Below are 18,965 nucleotides of genomic sequence, written 5' to 3'. Positions count from 1 at the left end.
GGCTGGTGTCGCACTTCACCCGACGTCATTGCGGAAGTTATTCGGGTATAAAGGCATCAGCCGACGCCATTTCCCTCGGTCTTTCTTGCCGCGTGGCGCCCGAAGCAGAAGCTGTTCAAGTGCCGGTCGGTCAGATCCAGAGATTACTACTACCGAATACTACTTCGAAGACTTCTATAAAGCTAAGTACCCCGTTGGGGACTCTTTCTTGCCTCAGCCGATGTCAGAGAAAGTTAATAACTGTTTATCTTGTGGGAAACAAATACCTCATAAAGATTTCCACTCCTATTGCATACATTGTTTAGGCCCAGACCACGACGTAGCAGCTTGTCTAGCCTGTGCTTCTTTTAACCGACGGACGCTTAGACGTCGCTCGGACTTTGCTGAACAGATGTTTGGCTCCGATTTTGCCTACATTATGCCGTCGGATCCTCCGACTACGCAAATAACCAGAAAACACAAAGAAAAGGACCGACACTCGCAGTCCGCGGTTTTGGCCGAAACCGCGGTTAAGCAAACGAGTGTCTCGGTTTCGGCCGAAACCGAGCAAGCGGTTCTTTCTTCAGCCGATAACTTGCCTTCTACCGAGGCCTCTTCTAACCTGGTAGAAACGACTTCTGAAATCCAACCTTCTGTTGCGATTTCACAGGATTTATCAGACACCATTCCCCTAGATATTTCTACCCCTGCACGTTGAGCTGCTGTGCCTCCTCCAGCTATGTCTATTAAGGCCTTTGCCAGGGCTAAAGCAGCCAAAGCATCAAAACCTGTGCCTGCCAAGCCCCCCTCTCACAGGCCCAGCACCAGCTCCCATATGCTTTCTTTGGCAGAGGATCTCATCTCTTTAATTCGTGGAGCCCAGCCTCATCCAGACAGGGCCTCTCTCCCTCCACCAGAAAAGAGGCCTAGAGCAGAGCCCCCTGAGCCAGTATCCACAGATGATTCCTCTGATGACTCAGAACATACAGACCCTCCTGAGGCTTCTTATTCTCCTTACGAAGACTCTGATGCTGAGGAGTCCATCCCTTCAGCCTCTCCTCCTGAGGAATTTTCCTTTGGGGAAACCTTGCATGCTATGAGGGAACAATTTCAGTGGCAGGGACAAGATTTCTCAGACTCTAGAAAAAGGCTTAGGACCTTTCTACATTTGCCACAGCATAGGCCTTTAGCTATACCTCCAGTTCTATCTGTTGTTGATGATGCATTTAATGATGCTTGCACTGCTCCTGATACTTTACCTCCGGCTCCTGCTAAGCCCGATAGGTACTACAGGGTCCCGGACACTCATCACCACTTATATAAGGCTCCTTTTGCAGATCCAGAGACTATCTCCCAGGGCCCTAAAGCTGTAGCAACTACTTCTTCTAAAAAACCCCTCCCCTCTGAAAGGGATTCCAGGTCCTTAGAGAGATGGGGTAAAAAAGTTTACACCTCTGCTACTTTGTCAGCTAGAGCTTTGAACTGCCAATTTCATATGATTCAATATCAAGAGTTTATGCTTGACCAGTTGACTAAAAAGCTGTCCTCTGAAGAATCTTTAGATAAAAAGTATGTTCAAGAAATGTTACATAACATACAGCAGGTTAGTAACCATTCTTTGAAATGTGGCTATGATGCACTGGAGGCTTCCTTTAGATCAGCCATGACTGGCACAGTTATCAGGAGGCATGCATGGTTGAAAGAACAGGCATTACCAGACCATGTCAAATCTAAGCTTTTGGATGCACCTATGGACAAGGACAATTTATTTGGTGCCCCAAGACAGCAGGTACTAAAAAGATGGAAGAGAAAGCAAAATCTGTGCAAACAGTGAAAGATTTCTTACAAGTTCAACCTCCAAGGTTTAGCAGGAACTGGCCCTCCAAGAATTGGTCCTTTCCGGACTCCTCTAAGGCACAAAGAGGCAGGAATAGGCGCTCTAGAGGCAGAAACCAATCCAGGGGTGCCTACAGGGGTCGCCAGTGGCACGGTAACAACCAACGAGGCACGGATACAGCCACCACCACTACAACAACTCAATCACAGTGACTTGGCGGTGGCACCGCCTACCAGGGAACAACTAGAAGCACCCTTAGGCGGAAAGCTAACATTATTTTCAAGAAACTGGCATTGCATTACAAGAGAAAAATGGATTTTGCAAACTATAGACAAAGGTTACAGGTTCCATTTCCATTCACTACCAGGAAAGAGAGGAATGCCAAACCTACCACCTACTCAAAGGGCAGAAGCTCTAAAACAAATATCTCAATTATTAATAATGAGAGCTGTGGAAAAGGTACCATCTATGGAGCAAGGGAAGGGATTTTACTCCAGACTCTTCCTGGTACCAAGAAAAGAAAACAAATGGTGGCCTATTCTAGACCTGTCCGCTTTAAACACATTCCTCATTGTTCCAAAATTCAAAATGCTGACCCTACAGCAGCTTCTTCCCATGCTGGACAAGGAGTCTTGGCTGGTAACTCTAGATCTCAAGGAGGCATACCTGCACGTCCCCATAAGACCAATTTGCAGAAGATACTTCAGATTTCTTGCAGGATCAGAGCATTATCAATTCTCAGCATTGCCCTTTGGCTTATCTACTGCGCCCAGAGTGTTCGCGAAATGCCTGGCATCAGTAATCGCTCATTGCAGACTTCAGGGGATTCAAATCTATCCCTACCTGGACGACTGCCTGATACAAGCGGACAACAAAAACAAATTAACAGAAGACTTACAAAGAGTCATCTACCTGCTGCAAGCCCTGGGATATACAGTCAATACAAAAAAGTCAAGGCTGATTCCATCCCAAAGAATAACCTTTCTGGGTGCAGAACTGGACACATCAAAACAAATGGCATTTCTAACTGCAGAAAAGAAAGAGCAACTTCCTCTCTACTTCTTGACATTATCAAAGCAGAGCCATGTAACTGCAAGAAAAGTGCTACAAGCTCTAGGCTACATGGCATCCTACATAATACTGGTCCCTCATGCCAGGCTGCATATGAGAAAGCTACAGTGGTACCTAAAGAATTTGTGGTCTCAGCACAAGCACAGCCTAGAAACCAAAATTCCAATGATCCCATGCCTGAAGCAAGAGTTCCTTTGGTGGGCTCAGGCCTGTCAATTAAACACAGGATTGCCCTTCTGCAAGTGTCAACCAAGACAAACCATCACGACAGATGCCTCAGACCTCGGTTGGGGGGCACACATGATGGACAAGTGCATTCAAGGCCTATGGACTCAAGACCAGCTGCATCTGCACATAAATCTAAAAGAAATGATGGCAGTAAAATTGGCAATCCAGGCATTCAGACTTTTTCTCCAAGAAGGCCAGTTGATAATAAGGACAGACAACACCACAGTTATGTGGTACATCAGCAAACAGGGAGGCACACACTCATACCCTCTATGCCGGCTGGCTCTGGACCTATGGGATGTGGCTCTGAGCAACAACATTCAGTTACAGGCAATTTATGTACCAGGGAAGGAAAACATTCTAGCAGACATTTTAAGCAGAACTACAACAGATGCCCACGAATGGATGCTGCATCCGGACATCTTCAAAACCATCACAAGAAAATGGGGATTACCACAAATAGACTTGTTTGCATCCCCATTCAATCACCAGTTGAAGAAATTCTGCACAAGGACTTACCACCCACTTGCTTGGAAGGGGGACTCCCTATCCTTCAGTTGGAAAAACCTGACAGCATACGCATTCCCACCACTTCCTTTGATGCACAAGGTGCTTCTCAAGATCAAAGAAGAACGCCCGAGGATCATTCTGATAGCCCCAGACTGGCCAAGACAACATTGGTATCCACTGCGGAGGAGCATGTCCCGGGAACAAGTATGGACACTGCCCCTGATCCCATTACTGCTGACACAGAACAACTACAACATCCTGCATCCAAGCCTAAAAACTCTGCAGCTAACTGCCTGGAACATTACATAACAGCAATTAACCCAAATTTATCCCAAAGGGTTAAAGACATAATCCTGGAGGCTCGTAGACCTTCAACAAGAAAGAATTATGCAGCAAAATGGAAAAGATATCTCATCTGGAGTACTGCAAAGGGGCAAGATGTGACACTGGTGAACATAGCCAACATCCTGGAGTACTTGGCGGAGCTCTTCCATACAGGCCTGTCCTATTCTTCCATCAAGATACATGCATCAGCTATTTCAGCAGAATACAGCTTGGATCCTCCTGTCTTCTCGCATCCTCTGCTCAGACAGTTTCTGAGAGGAATTAAAAATGTAAAATCTCCCAGGAAACCTCCATTGCCAGCATGGGACTTGAACTTTGTGCTAGAAAAACTGACTCTACCCCCTTTCGAACCAGCAGCTACAGCAGAATTACAATACTTATTCTGGAAGACTGCTTTCCTGCTGGCAATAACTTCAGCAAGAAGGGTCTCTGAACTACAGGCATTAATGGCAGTACAACCCTTCCTGATCTTCCATCAAGATAGAGTGTCCATGAGAACAAATCCTACATTTATGCCTAAGGTGGTATCCAGAGTCTCTTTAAATCAGGCTATCCACCTTCCTACATTCTTCTCCAACCCACAGAACAGGGGAGAAAAACTCTTACATACCTTGGATGTACACAGACAATTACGCTACTACCTGGACAGGACAAAAAACAATAGAAAAACTGACCAGCTTCTGGTAGCATATGCAACAGGAAAGGAAGGAAAACCAATTTCTAAACAGACAATCTCCAAATGGATAGGAAATTGCATTAGATTTTGTTACTCCTACCATGGAAAGAAAACTCCAGAGAACATCAGGTCTCACTCCACAAGGGCTACAGCCACTACCACAGCTTTCTTACGAGGAGTGGCTACCAAGGACATTATAGAGGCTGCTACTTGGACCTCCGTGCATACATTTGCCAAGCATTATAACTTACCTCTATACTCTAGATCCCGTGCTGGCTTTGCCACTGCTGTTTTGCAAGGGATCCTGACTACACCATAATCTATTCTCATTTCCTCCTCCCCTAGCTTAGCTATGGTATTCTACCCATTTGTAAAGACTGCAGATGCATCCTTGAAGGACATAGTACAGTTTTGTACCTACCATAAATGTAGATGTCCGAGAGGAATGCATCTGCAGTCAGGATTACCCACCCTCCTTCCCCTCTGAGGTACTCCTAGGGTACTTACCAATCTTCAGCTAGCTTGGGGGGGATCTATTATGGTGTATTTGTTTGTATATATGTACATACATGCTTATTTTGTGTGTTTGCTCTCTACTATTTGGAAACTTTGGCATTTATCCAAATTTAGCCATCCAAGAGGGCACCTGGCATCTGGGGCAAGAAACACTGAGGAAAATGGCGTCGGCTGATGCCTTTATACCCGAATAACTGCCGCAATGACGTCGGGTGAAGTGCGACACCAGCCGAAGCCAGACCCAGACTTTGGAATCCGGCCGACCGAAGGGCTGCCTGACGACAGGACAACCCATTTGTAAAGACTGCAGATGCATTCCTCTCGGACATCTACATTTATGGTAGGTACAAAACTGTACTTTTCTAAAGCAGGCCCAGGAACCTTAGTGGAAGCTGTGATGCAAAACTATGCATTTTTTAAATAACTTCATACTGCTGTTAACCAACGTAGTACATGGTTATTTAAGTTTTTAACAGTGTATAAGTTTTCGATATATATATATATATATATATATATATATATCTCATGTAATTTTGAATGATTATATACTGCAATGTAGTGACATTTTGACATTTTCTCTCATTGTGTTAATGGAGATATTTTTTACTTGTATGTATATTTTTACCTATTTACAATTAAGAAACAAAATGTCTCAGCCTGAACAACCAGATTTGAAGGAATTGCAGGATATGATGCATGGTGCAGAACAAGTGGGTAAACACACCTTGCAATGTGGCTGTGATGCATTAGAGGCCTCAAGTAGAGCTGCTATTGCAGGATCAGTTATTCGTAGACATGCCTGGCTTAGGGAGCAAAGCTTGCCTGATCATGTTAAAGCTAAACTGCTAGATGCTCCCTTACAAAAGGATGTGTTGTTTGGCACTAATGCTGAGGAGATACTACGAAAAATGGAAGAAAAAGCTAAATCTATGCAAACTGTCAAGGCCTTTCTACACGTACAACCACCACGTTTTAGCAGAAATTGGCCCTCAAAAAACTGGTCCTTTCTAGCCACCGACAAGCCCCAAAGAGGTAGATACAGGCGCACAAGGGGCAGAGGACAGTCCCAAGGATTATATAGAGGCAGACAATGGCAAACTCCAGCCCCAAGAGGTGACGAAGACAGTGCACAACAATACAGAAAGCAAACCCAATGACTTCCTTCTTTTTCAGCCCAGCATCTCCCAGCTGGCAGCTCCCCTGGCAGGAAAGCTGGCACTATTTACAAAAAATTGGCATATCACAACAGACAAATGGATCCTGTATATTATAAACCCAGGCTACAGATTTCATTTTCACACTCTACCAAAAATGAGAGGCATGCCAAACCTGCTGCACAATCAAAGGGCAGAGGCGCAAATACAAATTTCAAAACTCATGGAAATGAAAGCCATTCAAGAGGTTCCTACTCACGAACAAGGTCAAGGTTTTTATTCCAGACTTTTCCTGGTGCCAAGAAAAGGAACCGACTGGAGACCCATTTTGGACTTATCCATGCTAAATACATTTCTACTCGTACCAAAATTCAAGATGCTCACATTACAGCAGCTTCTTCCCATGCTGGGCAAAGAGTTTTGGTTGGTAGCATTGGACCTCAAGGAGGCATACCTGCATGTCCCAATCAGACAAAGCTGCAGAAGATACCTCAGATTTCTTGCAGGTTCAATCCACTATCAATTCTCTGCATTGCCCTTCGGCTTATCTACTGAGCCCAGAGTATTCACGAAATGCCTGGCATCAGTAATTGCATACTGCACACTACAAGGGATACAAATTTACCCTTATTTGGATGACTGCCCTGATCCAAGCGGACAGCAAGCACACACTACTGGAACATCTGGCTTATGCAACACATCTACTGAATTCTCTGGGATGCACAATCAACAAAGAGAAATCCAGACTAACACCAACTCAGAAAATAACTTTCCTGGGTGCCAACTTGGACACAAACACCCAGATGGACTATCTTACGCCAGAAAAACAAGGGCAACTAACTCAGTACTTCAAAACACTAGCAAATTGTACCAGGCTTACTGCAAGGAAAATCCTGCAGGCTCTGGGCTTCATGGCATCTTGCATCCTTTTAATCCCATGTGCAAAGTTGCATATGAGGAAACTTCAGTGGTACCTAAAAAACCTATGGTCTCAACACAGCCACGGCTTGGAAACAATAATACCAATAATTCCCTGTTTGCAAAAGGAATTTCTATGGTGGGCCCAAGCATGCCAAACAAACAAAGGTCTCCCATTCTGCAAGTCTCAAGCAAATCAGGTCATCACAACAGACGCCTCAGATTACGCCAGGGGGGCGCACATGACAGACAGGTGCATTCAGGGCAAATGGTCCCGAAAGGAAAAGCACCTTCATATCAATCAAAAAGAAATGCTAGCAGTGATAAATGCAATTACAGCTTTCAAGGACCTCCTACATCCAGGACAATTACTTATAAGAACAGACAACACCACAGTAATGTGGTACATAAACAAGCAAGGAGGAACACATTCATACCCCCTGTGCAGACTAGCCATGACACTTTGGAACTTGGCTCTGGAATGGCAAATCGAACTTCAAGCACAGTACTTGGCCAGGCTTGGAAAACACGTTGGCAGACAATCTAAGCAGAAATATGACAGATCCACACGAATGGAAGTTGCATCCACAGGTGTTTACAAAGATAATCCAAGAGTGGGGAAGGCCAGACATAGATCTCTTTGCCTCCCACAAGAATCATCAACTGGAAAAGTTTTGTTCAAGGACCTTTCACCCAAAGACCTGGAGAGTGGACGCCCTTTCATTCAGTTGGACAGGATTGGACAGTGTACGCTTTCCCACCTCTGCCCCTTCTACCCAAGGTACTCTTGAAAGCAAGAGCAGACAGGCCGAAGATGATACTGATTGCTCCAGACTGGCCAACACTGGTATCCACTCCTAAGGAGCCTAACACATACTCCTCCCTGGCCACTTCCTCTAATGCCTCTTCTGCTGACTCAGCACAGCTACAAAACTCTTCACGGTCAGCTGAAAACACTCAGTCTCGCTGCATGGAAAATCTCTTAACACCTCAGCAGACCCTACTTACCAAAGAGGTGCAGAATGTCATTCTGGAGGCCAGGAGACCATCTATTAGGAAGACTTACTCCGCAAAATGGAAACGGTTTTGCTCTTGGAATGAGAAAAAAGGCCAGGACCCTAGAAAGCTGAATTTGCCTCAGGTATTACAGTATCTAGCTGAGCTGCTGAGCAGTGGGCTTTCATTTTCCTCCATAAAAATCCATGCCTCAGCCATTTCTGCAGAATTCTCTCACCCACTTTTAAGACTATTTCTCAGAGGGGCTAAGAATATAAGACCCCCAAGGAAACAACCAGTGCCAGCCTGGGATCTTAATTACATTCTAGAAAAATTAACATTGCCTCCTTTTGAGCCAGCTGCCTCAACAGATTTGCAATATTTGTCCTGGAAAACAGCTTTCCTTCTGGCCATTACCTCAGCTCGTAGGGTTTCAGAACTACAAGCCCTCATGGCTGTACAGCCCTTCCTCATCTTCCACCAGGACAGGGTTTCCCTTCGAACCAACCCATCATTTATGCCTAAAGTGGTATCCAGGGTAGCTTTAAATCAAGCCATACACTTACCTACCTTCTATCCCAACCCTCAAAACAAAGGGGAGAGGTTGTTACATTCCTTAGACATCCATAGACAGCTTCGTTATTATTTGGACAGAACAAAGCCTTTCAGAAAATCTGAACAACTTTTTGTGTCCCATGCTGTAGGAGCTCAAGGGAAGCCTGTTCAGACTATTTCAAAATAGATTGACCATTGCATGCGATTCTGTTACTCCTACCATGGGAAACCTGTCCCTGTAGGCATCAGACCACACTCCACCAGGGCCACAGCTACCTCTACAGCCTTCCTCAGAGGAGTTCCTACCAAAGATATTTTGGAGGCAGCCACTTGGAGTTCTGTACATACCTTCACAAGACACTACCACCTGCCTTTATATTCCAAAACTAGAGCAGGCTTTGCCACTGCTGTGTTGCAGGGCATTCTGGCTCAACCCAGTTCCATCTAGTGCCTACCACCCTGTGCGTAGCTTTGGGATTCTACCCATATGTGATTACTGCAGCTGTATGCACGATGAACATAGTACAGTTTTGTACCTACCATAAATGTAGATGTTCGAGTGCTAATACAGCTGCAGTACAGGTTTCCCTCCCTCCATCCCCTCTAGGTACAGGATTAGTGGCTAACTCCTTCTCATACTTCCTTTTTTGGGTTATCCTCCTATGGTGTATTTGCTTGCAACTTCTCTATTTTGATAACTTTGCATTTCTAGAATATATATATATATATATATATATATATATATATATATATATATATATATATATACATATATATATATATATATATATATATATATATATATATATATATATACATACACATATATATATATATATATATATATATATATATATATATGTACATACATATACACCTATAGGCATATAGCCTTATAATTTATGTATTGCCTTCCTTTTGGGGGGCACCTGACATCTGGGGCAAGAAAGACTGAAGAATATGGCGTCGGCTGTGACTTGTATACCCCTGTCGCACTGACTTCAGGGAAGAAGGCGACAACAACCGACGCCGGACCAAGACTTTGGAATTCGGCCGACCGAGGACCCGCCTGACGGCAGAGAACCCATGTGTGATTACTGCAGCTGTATTAGCACTCGAACATCTACATTTATGGTAGGTACAAAACTGTACTTTGTGGTGGGTTCCTTTCACTTGATAAGATTATGCTTTGTGGTTTTGTAGAGATTCCCTTCCTCCTGCTCTGTAGGCAAGAATGGACCAAATATGGCATGGATTAATGTCCACTTTGTACTGGGATTGTGTTGACATCCGAGAACACTGCCCATCTAGGAGGTGAAAAGTTGCTCAGCTCCAAGTGCAGCTGGATGCTGGACTTCCTGCTTCATGGGTCTCTATAGTTAGCACTACTGCACTGATGACTTCAAATATTGTAAATATTTAAAGAATTTTATATGTATGATGATAGCATTTCTGTTGGTATATGCCACCATCTGAAGTGCCGTCTGAAATTACTACTTTCTATTTAGAAAGTAATTTAAGTGCAATGATTATGAAAAAGCACAGTTTGGCTCAATTTCCTTTTAGTACACCATTGTTTTTTTAATGTATCCAAACTTGCTTTTACTCTATTTATGATGAGGTCTACTGTTTAGTGTAATTGTTTTGTGTACATAGTCTATCATATTGCTGTATTGGTAAATTTTGGAAATTTTCATAATTTCATTTGAAAGTGTCCACTTAAATATACGAATATTTCTCTCCCCCCAGTCTTTAATGGATCAGTACTTTGCCCGTATGTGTTCCTTAATGACAAGTAAGGAATTACCAGCAAGGATTCGTTTCCTGCTGCAGGTGAGTGTTCTTAATTGAATTGATAATTTTTTTTTTTTTTAAATTCCATTTCTTCTTTTTGAAGATGGCTGTCATGTTTTCATTTTTAGGATACTGTGGAGTTGCGAGAAAACAACTGGGTTCCTCGCAAAGCATTTATAGACAATGGACCAAAGACGATTAATCAAATCCGTCAAGATGCAGTAAAGGTAAATAACTTCCATATTTTATTTTCTGTAGGTGTGGAAAATATAATTCCGATAATTTCTTTATAGCAGCAATTTCATATTTCTTAATAGGATGTTATGGCTAACATATGGTTCCACGTCTTGCATGTCAGTGCTCCTATGTGTCCTTTGGAAGGATTTTACTCCCAAGAGATGCTATTTGTGGGATTAGTGATCGGCATGGTTTTGGTGGTCTTTGGAACAGCATTGAATTGGAGGTAATGCTTGATGTTCAACATTAGGTCACTGTTGTAGTAACCTAAACTGTATGGGTTATACCCTTCCCAGTAGATGATCATTGGCCATCTTTTCAAACCTTCAGGGCGTCTTCCACATGCTACATCTGCAAGTGGATAGAGCAACATAATGAGCAGTTTTGGTGCCAAAAGCTACAGGCCTTGCTTGCTGCTAAAGTGCTTTCCTTCCATAGGCTTCATTGGAACTGATTGCTAGTGATCCTTCAAGGCTTGGCAGGTAAATGCCCTGCTGAGGAAAATCTGTTTCTGTTGCAAATTTAGTTTTACTGTGCATGTCCTTGTGTGAAAAAGCTGTGTAATTTTTTTAGTACTTTCTACGTATGTTAAGAGCAAGGTTTTGTAGTCTTGGAGACTTGTCTCCTACATTTTTATCTCCGTCCATTTCTCTAGTAGGTAGCAACTCTCACTGGCCCCTCTTAGTCTTTCAGGCTTTTTGAAGTAGACCATAGCGCAGTTATCATTCTTTGGTTCTTCCTTCCATAGTCTGTAGGAATATTATTTCCAGGGAATCTTTTGGTGTCAGGCTGGCTTCCTCACTCCTCTGCTGCCAGTGCTCTACTTTGCTGTGTCTGGACTTTATTCCTTGGACTACTAGTTTGTGTCACTAGGTCTCTCTCATGTAACTTCCTTGGAAGCCACTAAGAAACGGGAATTGACAACACAGACTCTCTGACTCTGGGAGTTGTTTTTTCTGGGTAAAGGAGAGCCACTTGTGTCCGTCTTGGAGGAAGGAGCAGGTGAGGGCTTGCCACATAGTGTGGTCTTGATTCCTGGGTTAGTGCTCCTGCTGCAAGTCTCATCTTCCAAGGGAGTCTCCCAGGAAAAGAAAACAATGTTACTACTCTCTCTTACTATGTACATGGAAGACTTGGCTGTGATTTTCAAAGGAAATTTTTTTAAGTATTTAAAATTTTCTTCACTCCAAATATTTAAAAAAAAAGTCTTCTCTCATTCTAACACTGGCTGTCCGAGTGGGAAGTGAGAGCGTGTTTCCTCAGTCATTTCTCCTGAAGATGAAGATTCTGAAGAAACTTCAAATTTCTCCTGAAGAAGATTCTGAAGGAACTTCAAATTTCCCCCAGAACTGTCTGAGACATTCACTAAAATGGGGATTTTATTGTGTTTGTGGTGCTGCGGTAGCATTGTCGCCTCACAGTAAGACGTTGTCGCATTCGATTCTCAGCTAGAGCGTCTTCTGTGTGGAGGCATGCATGAATGGGTGTGCCTTCGTTGAAGGTTGTGCGTCAGGGCTGGTAACTCGGCATGTAAAAATCCCAGACCAAACATTAGCAGACTGGAGTTCCGCTGTGGCGACCCCTAATCGGGATAAGCTGAAAGACACAACATTGTGTTTGCACCTGAATGAGCAAAAATTTCATGATTTATTGAAATTTTATATTCCAAGTGACATCCCAACTCCATGTACAAAAATGGAGAAAAAGATGTAGATGGATATTCCACAGCCTGCAGCTGTCTCTCCTGTTTTGTCAACTTTAGGGAATGTTTTCTTAACAGCTTGCAGCATGCTAGACTGTTCTCTCTCCTGCTCCTAAAGTCTTGACTGGTACCAAAGTACTTCAGATTCTTGGTTTTCTAATCCTAAATCAGACCTTCTATTGATTTCCTTAACTAAAATTTGTACTGATAAAACAGGATGTCTTTCTAATCTGCTTTTGCAGTATTGTTTACATGAGGGAGATTCCCTGCCAAGCACCCCAACATTGGCCAGTTTTACATAAGTCTTTAGTGCCTAGGGTGCATGGTACGTTGCATGTAGTCTGTCATTTGTAGGCTATAAGTGATGTACGCACGCACCATCCTCAGAACATTTTTGCCACCAGACAGAATGTGCTTCCTGTACGTACAATCTGACCAACAAAGAGACTTCTGCTCTGATAAGTGCCCCATTGGGGAATCCTTTTCTTTTGATAATTTTAATGTCATCCATGAAGGGCAAATGTGAATATGAACACCAGATTCCAGATAGAATGCCATCAGCAGTGCCTGTTTTGTCTTGGGCCTTCCCAACACCATAAGACCTGCCCCAGCTGCCAGTTTGTCCCAGAAACCCTACAAAGGCTTAACTCGTTTTCCGTATATCTGGAAAGCCAGTCTTTCAAACTCCTCACAAAAAAAGATGGAGTATCCCTCCACCTCAGACCAGGTTGGTAGCAAAGCGAAAGGCCAAGAAACGTAGGTTGGAAGCCTCAGCTGCACCTCCAGGGCCTGACATCTCTCCAGAGACGACTACCAGTCAGGAGATTTGCTCTAGGCCTCTGTCCGACCCACAGGCCAAACCCGTAATGGGGGGTCTGTATGGTGGCACATCCTTTAAAGGACCACAGGCATCTGCTCCAGACATCTAAGGGCAACCATGACTCATTTTTGAAGGGCCATGAGGGATCCCATCCATCCTTGTTCTGCCTTCTTTGCATGGAATGGACATGGCCAGCAAAAAGAAATGGAAAACTAAACACCTTTCTCTTTCCAACTCGCAAAAGGATTGGCAGGCCTTTTCCCAAAATGCCTTCAAATGCCCTGATGTCTCCAAGCCTCCCACCCCCCCAAGGGATTACTATCCCTTCTTCCCCAAGGTTTGCTCCTTCCCAAAAGGGTAGGGAAGAATCTTCATCTGAGAAAGACTTCTTTTCTGATAAGAGTCCCTAACCTAATCTACCCAGATTCCCTCTCCACTAGACTATGCTTCCCCTGAGGAGTCTAATGGGACTGACTCCCCTGTAGAAGAGATTTTCTTCAGTGACACACTAACTAGAATGCAAGAGCATTTCAAATGGGGAAACAACTGAAATGACGGATATTCAGAAATGTTATGATCTGTTGCAAGTGGACATCACCTAGTCCCTCTGCTGTCCCCCCTAGCCTTCTGGCCTTCTTGGATGCCTTTGCATCCTCTGTCAAGGCCACTGACTCTCTCTACCACCAACACCCAAAAAACCTGACTGGTTTTATAAGGTGCCTGCAGATAGTATTTATTCAGAGCACCAGCAGCTGAACCATCCATCATCTATCTACTAACAAACCCTCTAGACTTCTTTCCTTCTTTCTTCAGACAATGGACAGCAGGCATTTGTAAAGAATAGGTAAGAAAGTTTATACATCCGCCACTCTTGCATTTAGAGCTATGAACTACCAGACCCATATGACTAAATGTTAATTGGAACTCCTGTCACAGCTGTCTAAAGTAATTTCTGAATTATCCAAGTCTGAGAACGAAAACCTAGCTGCTTGTTGGCTACCACCTCCCATTTGACCAGGCATTTTATCAAATGTAGTTATGATGCCGTAGTAGATTCTGCATAGAGCAGCTGCATCTGGCTCTGTCCTAAGGAGGTTTGCATGGTTCAAGCTGCAGCTCTTGCCTGAGGATATCAAATTCAAATTGAATGCTCCCCTGGACAGTGACACCTTGTTTGCATCTGCAACCGCATAACTTTTTCAAGATCAAGACCTTGAAAGAGAAGAGTAAGGAGATGAGATCTTAAAACACCTTATTTCTCCGGTCCCAAACATTCCAAATAAACTACCTCTCTATACCATCATTTATCTGGAGGCAATGCAGACATGCTCAACCCAAATCTAAGAAAACACGAAAGAGGATACAGTCTTTTTGTACTCCACAACAAACCCCACCTCCAAAGCAGACCTTGACTGATAGATCAGGGTCCATCTGACTACCTGGGCCCTGACTCCTCCCCTCTCCCTTTCAAGTCTGGTTTTGGAAACCATTACCCAAGGCTCTCTTGGGTACTGTCCATAATAAAGAATGGCTATTTCATGATGTGGTAGTTTCAACCCCAGTGTTCAGGGGCATTCTCCAACCACCCAGAGAAAGTACAGATTTGTACCTACCATAAATGTAGATGTCCGATAGATATGCAACTGCAGTCATAACATATGGGTTGTCCTGCCTCTGGCAGCCCTCGGTCGGCCGAATTCCAAAGTCTGGGTCCGCCGGCTGGTGTCGCCTCTCCGACGTCACAACGGCTGGAGTATAAAGGCATCGGCCGACGCCATCATCTTCAGTCTTTCTTGCCGCGCGGTGCCCGAAGCAGAAGCAGTTCTCAAGTGCCGGTCGGTCAGCTCCTGTGTTTTCAGTACCGAAGTCATCTAAAAGCTAAGTACCCCGTTGGGGAACATTTATTCTTGCCTCAGCCGATGTCAGAACAAATTGAGAAAGTTAATAATTGTTTGTCTTGTGGTAAACAAATACCTCATAAGGACTTCCATTCTCTCTGCCTCCCTTGCCTGGGCCCAGACCACAACGTCTCAGCCTGTGCTGCCTGTGCTTGCTTTAATAAGCGCACTCTCAGGCAGAATTCGCAGAGGACTTTTCGGTGAATCTTTTGCGTATATCATGCCGTCGGATCTACCGAAACCCAATCTGCTAAAAAACGCAAGGACCGGGACCGACATCCTCAGCCCGCGTCAACTACCGATGCTACTTCCAAACCCTCTGCTAGTGCTCCGGTCCCTTCGGAAGTGGTAAATCAACCGCTCCAGGTCGACGACACAGCGTTAACACGACCTTCGGTCTCTGAGATCTCTCCGGTGCCGGTCGTTGATTTTCCTCCGGAAACCGAAGTACTGGATCTACCCGACACCATTTCTGTGGACATGGTTACGCCTGCACGTGGTGCTGCTAGGCCTCCTGTATCCATGTCCATCAAGGCCTTTGCACATGCCAAGGCTGCCAGTCAGGCCAAGGCCCATCCTAAGCCTACTGCCCAGGCCCCTTCTGATAAGCAGATGATGTCTCTGGCAGCTGATCTTATTTCCCTTATCAGGGGGTCTCAGCCTCATCTGGACAGGGGTTCTCAGCCACCTGCAGAAAAAAGGCCTAGAACTGAGCAGGCGGACGACCTCTCTTCGGATGAAGCCTCTGGGGATTCTGAGCATTCTGATACCCAAGAAGAATCCTTCCAGGCCTACGAGGACTCTGATGCTGAGGAATCAATTCCCTCTGCCTCCCCTCCAGAGGATTTCTCATTTGGTGAAGTCCTGCATTCCATGAGGGAACATTTTCAATGGCAGGGTCAGGAATTCTCTGACTCCAGGAAAAGGCTTCGTACCTTCCTCAAGCTTCCCCAGCACAGACCTTTGGCTATTCCACCTGATGTCCTTCAAGGATGCATCTGCAGCCCTTACAAATGGGTTGTCCTGTCGTCAGGCAGCCCTTCGGTCGGCCGGATTCCAAAGTCTGGGTCTGGCCTCGGCTGGTGTCGCACTTCACCAGACGTCATAGCTGCAGTTATTCGGGTATAAAGGCATCAGCCGACGCCATTTTCCTCAGTCTTTCTTGCCGCGTGGCGCCCGAAGCAGAAGCTGTTCGCAAGTGCCGGTCGGTCAGAAACCAGAGATTACTACTACCGAATACTACTTCGAAGACTTCTAAAAAGCTAAGTACCCCGTTGGGGAATCTTTCTTGCCTCAGCTGATGTCAGAAAAAGTGAATAACTGTTTAACTTGTGGGAAACAAATACCTCATAAAGATTTCCACTCTTACTGCTTACCCTTTTTAGGCCCAGACCACGAAGTAGCAGCTTGTCCAGCCTGTGCTTCTTTTAACCGGCGGACGCTTAGACATCAGTCTGAATTTGCTGAGGAGTTTTTCGGCTCCGATTTCGCTTATATTATGCCGTCGGATCCTCCGACTACGCAAATGTCTAAAAAACGCAAGGAAAAGGACCGACACTCGCGGTCCGCGGTTTCGGCCTAAACCGCGGTTAAGCCAACCGCGAGTGTCTCTGTTTCGGCTGAAACCGAGCAAGCGGTTCTTCCTTCAGCCGAAAACTTACCTCCTACCGAGGCCTCTTCCAACCTGGTGGAGTCGGCCTCTGAAATCCCACCTGCTGTTGCAGTTTCTCAGGAACTATCTGACACTATTCCCTTGGAAATTTCAACCCCTGCACGTGGAGCTGCTAGGCCACCTGCAGCCATGTCCATTAAGGCCTTTGCCAGGGCTAAAGCAGCTAAAACTACTAAATCTGTGCCTGCTAAGCCCCCCTCTCACAGGCCTAGCTCTAGTTCACAAATGCTTAGTTTAGCAGAGGATCTCATTTCTTTAATCCGGGGATCTCAACCACATCCAGACAGGGCCTCTCAGCCACCTCCAGAGAAGAGGCCTAGAGCAGAGCCCCCTCAGCTTATCTCCACAGATGATTCCTCTGATGATTCATCTGAAAGATGATACCCTCCAGAGGCTCCTTACTCCCCTTATGAAGACTCTGATGCTGAAGAGTCCATCCCTTCTGCCTCTCCGCCTGAGGAATTTTCCTTTGGGGAAACCTTGCATGCTATGAGGGAACAATTTCAGTGGCAGGGCCAGGATTTTTCAGACTCCAGAAAAAGGCTTAGAACCTTTCTGCATTTACCACAACATAGGCCTTTAGCCATACCTCCAGTTCTTTCTGTAGTAGATGATGCATTTAATGATGCTTGTACTGCTCCTGATTCTCTACCTCCGGCCCCTGCTAAGCCTGATAAGATACTACAGGGTCCCGGACACGCATTACCATTTGTATAAGGCTCCTTTTGCAGACCCCGAGACTATCTCCCAAGGGCCTAAGGCTGTAGCAGCTACCTCTGCTAAAAACCCCCTCCCCTCTGAAAGGGAATCCAGATCCTTAGAGAGATGGGGTAAAAAAGTTTACACTTCTGCTACTCTTTCAGCTAGGGCCTTGAACTATCAATTTCACATGATCCAGTATCAAGAATTTATGCTAGACCAGTTAAACAAAAAACTGTCCTCTGATGAAGCATTTGACAAAAAATCTGTTCAGGAAATGGTACATAACATTCAGCAAGTCAGTAACCATTCCTTAAAATGCGGCTATGATGCACTGGAGGCTTCCTTTAGATCAGCCATGACTGGCACAGTTGTCAGAAGGCATGCATGGTTAAAAGAGCAGGCCTTACAAGACCATGTCAAGTCCAAACTATTGGATGCTCCTATGGATAAGATCAATTTGTTTGGCTCTCCTGCACAACAGGTGCTGAAGAAGATGGAAGAGAAGGCAAAATCTGTCCAAACAGTAAAAGATTTCTTACAGGTCCAACCGCCAAGGTTTAGCAGAAATTGGCCCTCCAAGAATTGGTCCTTTCCAGACTCCTCCAGAACTCAGAGAGGCAGGAATAGGCGTTCAAGAGGCAGAAACCAATCCAGGGGTGCCTACAGGGGACGCCAGTGGCAGGGTAACAACCAGCGAAGTACAGCCACAGACACAGGCACCATCACAACTACAGGGCAATCACAGTGACTTGGCTGTGGCACCGCCTACCAGGCAACAACTAGAAGCATTCTTAGGTGGGAAGCTAGCCTTATTTTCAATGAACTGGCATTACATCACAAGAGACAAGTGGATTTTACAGACAATAGACCAAGGCTACAGGTTTCACTTCCATACTCTACCAGGGAAGAGAGGAATGCCAAACCTACCTCCAAATCAAAAGGCAGAAGCTCTAAAACAAATATCTCAATTATTAAGGATGAGAGCTGTGGAAAAGGTACCATCTATGGAGCAAGGAAAGGGATTTTACTCCAGACTCTTCCTGGTACCAAGAAAAGAGAGCAAATGGAGGCCTATTCTCGACCTGTCTGCTTTAAACACATTCCTCATTGTTCCAAAATTCAAAATGCTGACTCTACAGCAGCTTCTTCCCATGCTGGGTAAGGAGTCTTGGCTGGTAACTCTAGATCTCAAGGAGGCATACCTGCACGTCCCCATACGACCAAATTGCAGAAGATACCTCAGATTTCTTGCAGGATCAGAGCATTATCAATTCTCAGCATTGCCCTTTGGCTTATCTACTGCGCCCAGAGTATTCACGAAATGCCTGGCATCAGTAATTGCTTATTGCAGGCTT

At 44.9% G+C, this 18,965-nt stretch overlaps 1 protein-coding gene across 1 annotated transcript in view; it reads left to right on the top strand.

Moving 5' to 3' along the window:
- Window positions 1–18,965, top strand: part of EIF4G2 (eukaryotic translation initiation factor 4 gamma 2) — a 1,765,983-nt gene that overhangs the window by 828,835 nt on the left and 918,183 nt on the right. Inside the window, exons 11-12 of the mRNA XM_044059276.1 lie at window positions 10,535–10,618; window positions 10,708–10,806. Coding sequence (XP_043915211.1) covers window positions 10,535–10,618; window positions 10,708–10,806 — 183 coding nt within the window. The remainder of the gene's footprint in view (window positions 1–10,534; window positions 10,619–10,707; window positions 10,807–18,965) is intronic.

This window comes from Protopterus annectens, chromosome 17.part0, assembly GCF_019279795.1.
Source record: "Protopterus annectens isolate FY-2018-M chromosome 17.part0, PAN1.0, whole genome shotgun sequence".
In the NCBI taxonomy this organism is placed as follows: Eukaryota; Metazoa; Chordata; order Ceratodontiformes; family Protopteridae; genus Protopterus; species Protopterus annectens.
The sequence above is the reverse complement of the archived record's forward strand: the minus strand, read 5'-3'. Positions and strand labels throughout refer to the sequence as shown.